This window comes from Salvelinus fontinalis, chromosome 39, assembly GCF_029448725.1.
Source record: "Salvelinus fontinalis isolate EN_2023a chromosome 39, ASM2944872v1, whole genome shotgun sequence".
Taxonomy (NCBI): domain Eukaryota; kingdom Metazoa; phylum Chordata; class Actinopteri; order Salmoniformes; family Salmonidae; genus Salvelinus; species Salvelinus fontinalis.
The window spans coordinates 14,036,281-14,049,791 of record NC_074703.1 but is presented as its reverse complement, the minus strand read 5'-3'; the positions used below and the strand labels follow the sequence as shown (position 1 = coordinate 14,049,791).

General features: G+C 44.2%; 1 protein-coding gene across 1 annotated transcript in view; it reads right to left on the bottom strand.

Annotated features, from left to right (window-relative positions):
• The window catches only part of LOC129838230 (fatty acyl-CoA reductase 1-like), an 87,777-nt gene that overhangs the window by 60,413 nt on the left and 13,853 nt on the right, over positions 1–13,511 (bottom strand). The window contains exon 2 of the mRNA XM_055905025.1: positions 800–1,070. Within this exon, the coding sequence (XP_055761000.1) occupies positions 800–1,027 (228 nt within the window). The 5' untranslated portion in view covers positions 1,028–1,070. The remainder of the gene's footprint in view (positions 1–799; positions 1,071–13,511) is intronic.

Here is a 13,511-nt window from a genome sequence, read left to right as displayed (position 1 = left end):
TCTCGTTTGTGAAGAAAAACCTCTGTCTAAGACGGATAATACAGAGACCGTATTCTTGGCACCCAGAATCTCAAGTGCGCGCTGTTGTTAAGACTGTATGAGAGACTATGCAGACTGCAACAGTGACATGAATAACAATTGGAGGGAAATGCTTTATACAGCCGTAGTTAAACACATTCCTTTGAATGGTCTGATTTGATAAGGCAGCCAATCTGTTTCTTTATCCTCTCCTCCCTCCCTGTCTTGAAGGCTGGGGGTACGGGACGAGCTACACAGATGGGAAAGACAGGAGAAGAGACAGAGGGTAGCATGGTGTCTATCGCTGACTACTACGCAGCCTAGCCCATAGGCCTACCGAGTTTGATGAACACCAAGTTGTTATCCTTTCTCTGGTGTGTGAAGACACATTCTGGGAGTTTGAATTCAAAAAAATATCTCTCTCTCTCTCTCTCTCTCTCTCTCTCAACATCAGTAGCAGCAGAGAGTAAAAGACAGCCACGATGCTTCAGCATGTATTTGTGAACACGTCAATACTCTCCCAGTCTCACTCACAACATCAAGCAATGTTTCAATAAACACAAAGCTGCAAGAATACAAAACACCTAAGCCAATCAACCTACATGTGGCACAAAGCCAACAGGAAACAGATTGATTATACAGTTAGCCTTCACTTCAGATCAGTGCAGATCAATAGGATGACATCATGAGAAGGGCCTTCTTTAGACTAGATTCAGCCTAGCGCACTACAGCCTAGCGCACTACAGCCTAGTGTACAAAACCATCAAGTAGTACCCCTCACCTTGCACTTTATCATGTCGCTGACCCGTTCCTGCATGGACTGTCCAGCCTTGGGCCTGACTAGGAGGTAGAGGGTTTGGACCTCTGGACAGGACCGCAGCAGTTTCTCCACCAGCACCTTGCCCATGAAGCCCGTGGCGCCAGTGATCAGTACATTCTTGCCTGCGTAGTAGTCAGCGATAGACACCATGCTACCGTCTGTCTCTGTCTCTTCTCCTGTCTTTCCCATCTGTGTAGCTCGTCCCGTACCCCCAGCCTTCACAAGGCAGCTCCTAGAGAGAAAGATAGAGGGATGGAGGGAGAGTGAATGAGAGAGAGAGAGAAGAAACGATAGGAGACAATTAGCGTAGGCTCTTTACATGAGCCAACACTCATTACAATTGACATAACCTACAGTATGTATTGTGTATGTATTAATGCTGAGTATTAGGTGACAGACCTGTAGAGAGAAGTAAAGTTGGGACTCACTGGGTGCTGGGAGTCACTTTGTTAATGACAGGGTAAGTGGGGAGGACAGGAAGGTGAAAGCACAAAGACAGGTGAAACAGATCAGGGTGTGACAATTTCGCTACATCCGCAATAACATCACAGACACCGCTATGCCACTGCTGCGCTAGGGTGGATGAAATTATGTTGAGTTACTTTCAACTATTCAATGTGATTCTATTCAACCTATCACATGCCTCTCCAAAGCGGATGACAACTTCCTGTCTTCCTGGCCTGGCCTCAGTCAACCAGCCTGCAAAACTGGTGTCCTATCAGCCTTATAAACGATGACCGTCAAATACTGGCACAAAGATTGGTCAGTGTTTAGAGGGGCCAACCAACCATGATATGTGTTCAAGCTAGAGAAGCCATGTGCAGGTTCTCTGTATCCTTCTCCATCTTCTCTCCTGGTCTCTGGGCCACAGGTTCCTAACAGTGTTAGCTGAAGGACTGGAACTACATCCCCCAAAGCAATGACCAAGATAACAGAGAAAATAAAAAAAACCTACCTCCCTCCCTCAAACACACAACTCTGACCATAACCTCTCTCCCCCACAATGGCCTCTAACCGCCCTTCCAGAAGGGGGTCACAGTCAAGGTCCCTCCATTGATTTCATGTCATTCTGGCTCTATGCTCCAGTAAATCGCAGAGATTCTTCGGGGGAGAGGAGCTGGAGGTCACTATGGATTAGCTCTTCACAATGGACACACACACACACACACACACACACACACACACACACACACACACACACACACACACACACACACACACACACACACACACACACACACACACACACACACACACACACACACACACACACACACACACACACGGTCCAGGCAAGGGCATTTTGTCCAGGTCACAGCCTGCAGCCGCTCGCTCCTCTTCTCCCCGTCAAGAAGTAGATTGGAGTGGGAGAGTGAAGGAGCTGATAGGAAGAGGCACTAAGACTCACACAGTATGGAACTATATTTATCTATGATCTGTAGACAACCATACTCTCTGTGACTGCTTACAGTAGTTTGGGTCTATAGGGAGAGACTGGCACTCCTGCCTTCACTAAACGTCCGCTCAGCAATTGTATGTTCTTCACCAAGAGGATGGACACTGACACCTGCTGCAGTAGAGTCCCAATCTTAACACATGGGGCTGGGTGCAGAGGGGAGCTGTCAATTACAGACATGCAGCTTGGAGCGAGGGAAGGTTAGGTTGATCCTGGCTCAGGATAAATCCCCAAACCATTTATCTGGTCGATAATGTGTATGATCGACACTTAGAGGACTCTAGAGATGTCAATCTGTATTAACTTGATCCAAACTGCTCTGTCACTAAATGACAATATCATCACATTCCCTGTTTTGTAACCCCGAAAGATAGGTCAACTACTTGTTTCTTGACAAAGTACCATGTAGCCTCAGAAAGTCATTTAGGGACAGTTCCATAATGATGTTGTGAGACTTTTCTGCTACCAAAGTTACAGCACACCTCCTCCATTGCAGGATTTTCTAGTCAGGCATCCAGCTACTTGCTGTTTCAGCTAATTCCAGCCGTTTCCTTCGAGCGAGTGCTTTTCTGTGTTTTGCCTTGGCAGCTCCTCTCACCAGGAGGTCTGTGCCTGTTTTTGGAAGACAGCTGTTGGAGTCCCGGCGTTGCTCAGCGGTACTCTGCCACCGAGGGCCTTACAGCCTTTAAGCACATCAATCTGCCATTGGTCGGTCAGTAGAGTGGAGTCTCGGAAACCCAAACACACTACAGCCTCACTGGCTGCCCGCCATCTGAGAAATGAACACGGACCAAAGCCAGCTCAACAGAGAACAGAGAACAGAGAGAGAATCAGAAAGAGGAATACTGTGACAGACAATAATTAAGGCGACATTAGTCTACTAAGAACGGGCAGTGCCCAACATCACAAAAGAGAAGTCAGCAGCCTTTTTTTTTTACAAAAACAGCCACTCTCCCCTGAGAACCCGGGCCTTGGAGGCTGCTTAACCAAAGAGCACCACCGACAACAGTAAACACAGCCGCGCCAACCACCTGGGTTTCAGGCAGTAGCGGGCACCGGCTGCCAACAGCCCTAGCTCATCCAACAACCTGGCATTGTGCACTCCCTGGAACCCAGGCAGTACATAGGGGCCGTGCCCTACTTAGGAGCCCAACTATTCCACAGCCACAGACTGTCAGTCTGCCTGTCTGTCATTGGCTAATGGGTCAAACACAGAGCTCTGTTTAGAGATTAAGATGGGTGACATTGATGATGAACAATGATTACTGTTTTCATGAGGCACAACGTTTACTGGGAAGGATGAGTAGGGTACAGCCTTGTGAATGAGGGCTTGCATTCACAATGTTGCTTTCCTTCGTTTTGCAGGCCTACTGGTTTTGCCAAAAGAGGAAATGAGTTCTCCCTTTCTCTGTATTGCTATACTGTGCTCTTTGGCCTGAGGGGGTGGATGGTGGAGTAATATACTGGTCATTAGATTAAAGAAGTGATTAACGTTTCAACAAATTACACCTTAAAGAAAAAAAGATGGATGAACCTAATCCTGTGGTTTAGCCTGCGTATGACTAGAGGGAAAAGAAGCTACATGAGAACGCTAACAAGCAAACTAAGAAGGACAATGAGTTGGTTTTCAGCCCAGGACCCACATCAATTTCAAGATGGTGGAAATTCAGTGGAGTTAGCGGTCCACTGAATTTCCACCATCTTGAAATTGATGTTGGTCCTGGGCTGAAAACCAACCCTATATTAAAGGCATCAGTTGACAGGGAGAAATGGAATAAGTGAATTATTGATCAGTCACCCCAGATCTAAAAGCACTTGATTTGAAGCTCCTGCAGTGACGCGGGCAACATTGAGAAGTCGGTGGTTTTGGCTGCAACGATATCCCTTTTTCCACATTAGGGGATTGAGTCACTGGTCCACAGTCCCAGCCTGTGATGAATGGGTTCTAACTAAGCAGCCCCCTGTTAGCCTGACATGCTAACTGTTCACAATTTTAGTAATGAGTCTTTGGTGTGAATTAGGGCCTGTTCCCATCAGCACCTTGTCTCTGTGTGGCAGCCTAGGGACAGGTGAGACTGGTAATGACTGCTCAAACTAGTTATTAGACACAGCAAGATGTTCTACTGCTGACTCCCATCTTCCTGATGTGATGTAGGACCAAGACTATTCCTGTGTTTGCTGTAGCATGGTTTAATTATGTATTGCCTGTAAAATGCATGTGGGGGTTTTGTGTTTTTTTAATGTCACAGACATTTTACGTGTGCGTGTGCGTGTGTGGACAGGACTACCAGTGTGTGTGTTTTCATGGGATCACATACTTTTGGTCTGTGTGGCTTTCATAATGTCATGCGATTGAGTGGATGTGTTCATTACGGAAATCCGTGAACATCCGTGTATTTTACTGTATCTATTCTATATTATTACTGTCATATTCAATATTTTAACACGATTAAACCGTAAACGTTATGCCCACACATGTTAGGTGGGTTGTCTTTTAGAATGGACGTAGATATCCTGGATCATATTGGCTAATGAGCAAGGAAGCTGTGGTAGTTGTCACTCACCATATAGGGGTTTTGGACTGGTGCCAAGGTACCATGATATCCTGTGCCTGGCCTGTCTGACCCAGACCAGGGTGATGCAGTACAGTGAGCAGAGGCCAGGTCTGGGTCTGGACCAAAGGCAAATAGACACCATGTACCCAGCCTCTGTCACTCACTGTCAGGGGTAGTGTAATTACAGAATCCTTTAGATCACAGATAACGTAACGATATACACACAATCAATCTACCGGTGCATGAGTTTCATAGAGGACACCTGAATCTGACAGTAGGCTTGTGGAAACAGCAAAGTGGGAGTCTATGGGCCAAGCACCATACTGGAAATGTGACATCATAAAAGAACAACCATCTCCATAGCCCAGGTTTACTGTGTATCTAGAGTTTAGGGAAAACTAGAAAGGAAATTACTAAATTAAATTCATTATTACATGACATTAATCACTTATAGGCTTATAAAAGAAAGATCTTCAAGCGTTTTGCACAGCTAAGGCAATTAAATCTAACTATTTTGGCAATTAAACGGCCACACGTGTAAGGCAGCGAAACACAAAGCAGGAAAAACTCCTGACAGAATGTTTTTGTGGGGTAAATAATATGTCATCTCCAACGAAAGCCCTTGACTGTCACTTATTGGTGAAAGGCTTTTGTGGATTGCTTTGTGTTTTGACCTTAAAGTGAGGTTTGTTTACAGTATTATGACCTAGATAGCAGGAAGTAGAGGCTGCTGTTACATGTAATGATGATGCATCATTGAGAAATGCCCTAGACATGGAAGCTTCAGTAACAGTGGAGGGTTGTGTCTGGATTACAGACACTGTTGTGTCTCCTGGGAATAGTGAATGACCAGCAGTGGATTATCAGGTAATGTCAGTTTAAACTGCTGGTTTAAACTGCTAATCCACTGCTGGTCATCCACTGCTGGTCATAATACTGTAAACAAACCTACCTGATAGATTTATACTATTGACATGAAGGATGCATGAAAGTGAAGTCTATTTCCAGCCTTGACTTGAGTGACAGGCCCTGAGTAATCATGAGACCAGCCTGAAGTGAGATGTCGTGACCCAGGCAGATTGATTAGTTTAATCAAGCATTGAGTGGAGAGTCGCATTACAGTCAACAGGAGATTGAGGGAAATGGACATGCGCACGACCACGCATCAATGTACGACTACACAATAATGATGGGGCCTTGTTTGCTGCCAGCACGGTCTATAATAAATGAACATTGGGTGTCATTGGCAAGCTGTCTGGATGTACTCCATCTTTTGGTCTTACATTGTGACTATAGGCCATGATAAGACCAGGAGTTTTTCCTGGTCAAGTCACCAGGTACCAAATCTTTTTTTTTAGATTGTTTTTCAATTTAACTAGGCAAGTCAGGTAAAATGGAAATAGAGGGTTGAAAGTAGAAAGCAGAGTTTTTCCTGACCACAATCCTAGTCCACAAGGAAACTCTTAGGTCTAGTTGAGAGGCTTCAGGTGGTAAAAAGCAGGAAGGGGGTTAGGTTAGATCAGGAACAGGCAACTCCAGTCCGAGGGGGCCGGAGAGGTTTCACTCTTTTACCTCATCCATAGCAAACACAGCTCATTAAACAAATTGCATTCTAAACTGAAGACCATGATTAGTTGATTAGTGGAGTCAGGTGTGTTAACTGGAGAAAAGGTGTGACACCAATCAGGCCCAGGTATGGTTTGCCCATACCTGGGCTAGATTAAGACGCGGGGAAAATGATATACCACTCCCAGGCAGATTACAGTATTGCAAAAATATTTATTTCCTTCCATGAATTCGGCACACAAGAAGAAAATCTCCTGGATGCCTCCAACAAACATAGACAAGCCGTTCTAACACGTATCATCCACACAACCACCTGTAAAGTAGACGTACAACCTAGAAAAGCTCACAGATAAAGGGAGATATAGGCCTATTCTTCTTTCACAGGAGAACAATTCACAAAGGAACATTTTTTATGTCTGTTTTTATCCTTTTAATGCCAAGATGCCAAAGACAATTTTCCATTCTGTGGAAACCTAATGGACAATAAAGTTTTCTGACAAATCTAACTAACTACATTTTGGGCCGGAAGTTGTTGTTGTTGTTCATTTGTTTGTTCGGGGAAAAGAGGATACAATCAGCTTTGGCCTTCTGCTGGGTACAAGGCTGGTCGGAGTGAGAAATTAAATAGCTGTCTCTAAGGTTATTCTCAGAGGCACCACTTTACTGCTATAAAGCCGCGTCCCATTTCCCACATCTGTGTTAAAAGAACACTGTTACAATTCTGTTAGTTTCTGACAGGTCTATTTTCGGGAATGCAATCAACGTCACCCTCTGTCATACCTTGAGGGGAACAGCGAACTCAATACGTTCAGCGAACCTGAATGTCTCAAGAATGTCTTGCGTTCACCTGAATGTCTCTAGAATGTCTCACTCTCACCTGAATTTGTCAAGAATGTCTCAAACTCACCTGAATGTCTCAAGAATGTCTCGCTTTCACCTGAATGTCTCAAGAATGTCTCACTCTCACCTGAATGTCTCAAGAATGTCTCACTCTCACCTGAATGTCTCAAGAATGTCTCACTCTCACCTGAATGTCTCAAGAATGTCTCACTCTCACCTGAATGTCTCAAGAATGTCTCACTCTCACCTGAATGTCCCAAGAATGTCTCACTCTCACCTGAATGTCTCAAGAATGTCTCACTCTCACCTGAATGTCCCAAGAATGTCTCACTCTCACCTGAATGTCTCAAGAATGTCTCACTCTCACCTGAATGTCTCAAGAATGTCTCACTCTCACCTGAATGTCTCAAGAATGTCTCACTCTCACCTGCATGTCTCAAGAATGTCTCACTCTCACCTGAATGTCCCAAGAATGTCTCACTCTCACCTGAATGTCTCAAGAATGTCTCACTCTCACCTGAATGTCCCAAGAATGTCTCACTCTCACCTGAATGTCTCAAGAATGTCTCACTCTCACCTGAATGTCTCAAGAATGTCTCACTCTCACCTGAATGTCTCAAGAATGTCCCACTCTCACCTGAATGTCTCAAGAATGTCTCACTCTCACCTGAATGTCTCAAGAATGTCTCACTCTCACCTGAATGTCTCAAGAATGTCCCACTCTCACCTGAATGTCTCAAGAATGTCTCACTCTCACCTGAATGTCTCAAGAATGTCTCGCGTTCACCTGAATGTCTCAAGAATGTCTCGCGTTCACCTGAATGTCTCAAGAATGTCTCGCGTTCACCTGAATGTCTCAAGAATGTCTCACTCTCACCTGAATGTCTCACTCTCACCTGAATATCTCAAGAATGTCTCACTCTCACCTGAATGTCTCAATAATGCCTCTCACTCTCACCTGAATGTCTCAATAATGTCTCTCACTCTCACCTGAATGTCTCAATAATGTCTCTCACTCTCACCTGAATGTCTCAATAATGTCTCTCACTCTCACCTGAATGTCTCAAGAATGTCTCACTCTCACCTAAATGTGTCAAGAATGTTTCACTCTCACCTGAATGTCTCAAGAATGTCTCACTCTCACCTGAATGTCTCAAGAATGTCTCACTCTCGCCTGAATGTCTCAAGAATATCTCACTCTCGCCTGAATGTCTCAAGAATGTCTCTCACTCTCAACTAAATGTGTCAAGAATGTCTCACTCTCACCTGAATGTCTCAATAATGTCTCTCACTCTCACCTGAATGTCTCAAGAATGTCTCACTCTCACCTGAATGTCTCAAGAATGTCTCTCACTCTCACCTGAATGTCTCAAGAATGTCTCTCACTCTCACCTAAATGTGTCAAGAATGTCTCACTCTCACCTAAATGTGTCAAGAATGTCTCACTCTCACTTAAATGTCTCAAGAATGTCTCACTCTCACCTTAATGTCTCAAGAATGTCTCACTCTCGCCTGAATGTCTCAGGAATGTCTCACTCTCGCCTGAATGTCTCAAGAATGTCTCTCACTCTCGCCTGAATGTCTCAATAATGTCTCTCACTCTCACCTGAATGTCTCAAGAATGTCTCACTCTCACCTGAATGTCTCAAGAATGTCTCTCACTCTTACCTGAATGTCTCAAGAATGTCTCTCACTCTCACCTAAATGTGTCAAGAATGTCTCACTCTCACCTAAATGTGTCAAGAATGTCTCACTCTCACCTGCATGTCTCAAGAATGTCTCACTCTCACCTGCATGTCTCAAGAATGTCTCACTTTCACCTGAATGTCTCAAGAATGTATCACTCTCACCTGAATGTCTCAATAATGTCTCTCACTCTCACCTGAATGTCTCAATAATGTCTCTCACTCTCACCTGAATGTCTCAAGAATGTCTCACTCTCACCTAAATGTGTCAAGAATGTCTCACTCTCACCTGAATGTCTCAAGAATGTCTCACTCTCGCCTGAATGTCTCAAGAATGTCTCACTCTCGCCTGAATGTCTCAAGAATGTCTCACTCTCGCCTGAATGTCTCAAGAATGTCTCTCACTCTCACCTGAATGTCTCAAGAATGTCTCACTCTCACCTGAATGTCTCAAGAATGTCTCTCACACTCACCTGAATGTCTCAAGAATGTCTCTCACTCTCACCTAAATGTGTCAAGAATGTCTCACTCTCACCTAAATGTCTCAAGAATGTCTCACTCTCACCTAAATGTGTCAAGAATGTCTCACTCTCACCTAAATGTCTCAAGAATGTCTCACTCTCACCTTAATGTCTCAAGAATGTCTCACTCTCGCCTGAATGTCTCAGGAATGTCTCACTCTCGCCTGAATGTCTCAAGAATATCTCACTCTCGCCTGAATGTCTCAAGAATGTCTCTCACTCTCACCTAAATGTGTCAAGAATGTCTCACTCTCACCTGAATGTCTCAATAATGTCTCTCACTCTCACCTGAATGTCTCAAGAATGTCTCACTCTTACCTGAATGTCTCAAGAATGTCTCTCACTCTCACCTAAATGTGTCAAGAATGTCTCACTCTCACCTAAATGTGTCAAGAATGTCTCACTCTCACCTGCATGTCTCAAGAATGTCTCACTCTCACCTGCATGTCTCAAGAATGTCTCACTCTCACCTGCATGTCTCAAGAATGTCTCACTTTCACCTGAATGTCTCAAGAATGTATCACTCTCACCTGAATGTCTCAAGAATGTCTCTCTCTCACCTGAATGTCTCAAGAATGTCTCACTCTCACCTAAATGTGTCAAGAATGTCTCACTCTCACCTGAATGTGTCAAGAATGTATTACTCTCACCTGAATGTCTCAAGAATGTCTCTCTCACCTGAATGTCTCACTCTCACCTGAATGTCTCAAACTCACCTGAATGTGTCAAGAATGTCTCCCTCTCACCTGAATGTGTCAAGAATGTCTTACCCTCACCTGAATGTGTCAAGAATGTCTTACCCTCACCTGAATGTCTCAAGAATGTCTCACTCTCACCTGAATGTCTCAAGAATATCTCACTCTCGCCTGAATGTCTCAAGAATGTCTCACTCTCACCTGCATGTCTCAAGAATGTCTCACTTTCACCTGAATATCTCAAGAATGTCTCTCACTCTCACCTGGATGTCTCAAGAATGTCTCTCACTCTCACCTGAATGTCTCAAGAATGTCTCTCACTCACCTGAATGTCTCAAGAATGTTCCACTCTCACCTGAATGTCTCAAGAATGTCTCACTCTCACCTGAATGTGTCAAGAATGTCTCACTCTCACCTGAATATCTCAAGAATGTCCCACTCTCACCTGAATGTCTCAAGAATGTCTCTCTCACCTGAATCTCAAGAATGTCTCACTCTCACCTGAATGTCTCAAGAATGTCTCACTCTCACCTAAATGTGTCAAGAATGTCTCACTCTCACCTGAATGTATCAAGAATGTCTCACTCTCACCTGAATGTCTCAAGAATGTCTCACTCTCACCTGAATGTCTCAAGAATGTCTCTCACTCTCACCTGAACGTCTCAGTTAAGCTACAGTTAAGCTTCCTTCCTCCTTTCAAGACAGTCCGGGATACAATCCGATTGCAGGTTATAGGCATTGCAGCTTTTAAAGTTTGTTCCCACGTTAGCTGAGACTGCATTCACTGCATATGTCGGCTCAATCTATCGTGGAATCTGTAAGGCTTCAGAGATAGCAGGCTGAATAGAGCCTGTACTGTGTTTTCTCCCTTATCAAACACTGCAGAACACTAAAAACTTCTCAAACTTCCCTCTGGTTCCAGGAAAGGATTACTGCACACTATCACCAGAAGAAATTGGGAGTTGTGTGTGTGTGTGTGTGTGTGTGTGTGTGTCAGCTTGTAATTGTATGACAGAAAAGCCTCTGGGCTGATAGAAAATTAACATTAAAACAGGCAAAGGTCATTCAGAATGGTGCATAAGTCTAAGAGAGAAATATTATCTTACGTCAATACTGGGTATCCACTCTAGAATATAGGATAAGGATCAGAGCCAGCAGTACTATGTTGACCACCGCACATACTGTAGCAGACAGTTCTCATGCAATGTCAGGTCTAGGTTGTCCAGTCCTCTGTTAAATACATGTACATTACTGTATAGAGAAGCTGTGCAGTGTTAGCCTATAACATACTGGCCTATAGCCATAAGTGGATATGACATCATTGCTGACATTTAAACAGTCTCATAACTCAGGCACACACACACACACACTTGGTCTCCTGGTCTCCTTTTCCCTCTCTTAACCCATTTAACCCAGTCTAGAGATTGAAAATCAGTGCCTCTTCTCAAATCGAATCAAAGTCTATTTGTCACGTGCGCCGAATACAACAGGTGTGGACCTTACAGTGAAATGCTTACTTACAGGCCCTAACCAGCAGTGTCATTTCTAAGTAAAAAAAAAATAGAAAGGTATTAGGTGAACAATAGGTAAGTAAATAAATAAAAACAACAATAAAAAGACAGTGAAAAATAACAGTAGCGAGGTTACATACAGTTGAAGTCAATTAGCCTATCAGAAGCTTCTAAAGCCATGACATAATTTTCTGGAATTTCCAAGCTGTTTAAAAGGTACAGTCAACTTAGTGTATGTAAACTTCTAACTCACTGGAATTGTGATGCAGGTAATTATAAGTGAAATAATCTGTCTGTAAACAATTGTTGGAAAAATGACTTGTGTCATGCACAAAGTAGATGTCCTAACCGACTTGCCAAAACTATAGTTTGTTAATAGGAAATTTGTGGAATGGTTGAAAAACAAGTTTTAATGACTCAACCTAAGTGTATGTAAACTTCCGACTTCAACTGTACAGTAGTGAGGCTATAACAGTAGCGAGGCTATATACAGGCACAGGTTAGTCAGGCTGATTGAGGTAGTATGTACATGTAGATATGGTTAAAGTGACTATGCATATATGATGAACAGAGAGTAGCAGTAGCGTAAAAGAGGGGGTGGCGGGTGGCGGGACACAATGCAGACAGCCCGGGTAGGCAATGTGCGGGGGCACCGGTTGGTCGGGCCAATTGAGGTAGCATGTACATGAATGTATAGTTAAAGTGACTATGCATATATGATAAACAGAGAGTAGCAGCAGCAGCGTAAAAGAGGGGTTGGGGGGGGGCACACAATGCAAATAGTTTGGGTAACCATTTGATTACCTGTTCAGAAGACTTATGGCTTGGGGGTAAAAACTGTTGAGATGCCTTTTGGTCCAGACTTGGCGCTCCGGTACCGCTTGCCATGCGGTAGTAGAGAGAACAGTCTTTGACTGCGGTGGCTGGGGTCTTTGACAATTTTTAGGGCCTTCCTCTGACACCGCCTGGTGTAGAGGTCCTGGATGGCTGGCAGCTTAGCCCCAGTGATGTACTGGGCCGTATGCACTACCCTCTGTAGTGCCTTGCGGTCGGAGGCCGAGCAGTTGCCGTATCAGGCAGTGATGCAAACAGTCAGGATGCTCTCGATGTTGCAGCTGTAGAACCTTTTGAGGATCTGAGGACCCATGACAAATCTTTTTACTTTCCTGAGGGGGAATAGGCTTTGTCGTGCCCTCTTCACGACTGTCTTGGTGTGTTTTGACCACAGTCCTTGTACGGTTCAGAAAATGTCAAACAATACCCTGTTTTTTCCCAGTTCCCACAACATGGCTCTGGTCTGAAACAGCCAACAGGTCCACAGATATCAAAGGGAGGCAGGCAGTGTTGAATTTATATCCCTGCTTTGAGGCGTGAATGTTCCATCAAATATACTGTTAACAGTGTGTCAGGCACCTGGGCAGCTCCCCACCCCCGTCTCCCCTTCCCATCCAAAGGCCATTCATCCTTGGGGTCTGACAGGTCCCCTCCTTGATCCCTTGCCTCCCCTGCTCATAAATACAGGGACTGTGTACAATGGCCTTTAGTGCTGACACAGAGGAATCTGGGTTTCCCATGAGGGATGTGCGTCAGGTGGAAGAACAGCGTTCCGTTTCCTTCCTATTTCTTCTGCCTCATTTGTTCTCCTCCTTTCTTCTCCTCCTTTCGTCACGGTATTTTCTTCTTCTTCTTTTTTCTTTTATTCTGTCTATTTCTCTTGCTCTAATGCCATTTAATGATCCTTCCTTAATTCTTGATGAAATGTTTCCTTATAAGAGGGTCTTCAGACATACTAGACTTTTCACAAAAATACCCACGTCTTATATACTGCAATGTAAACTTCCGAA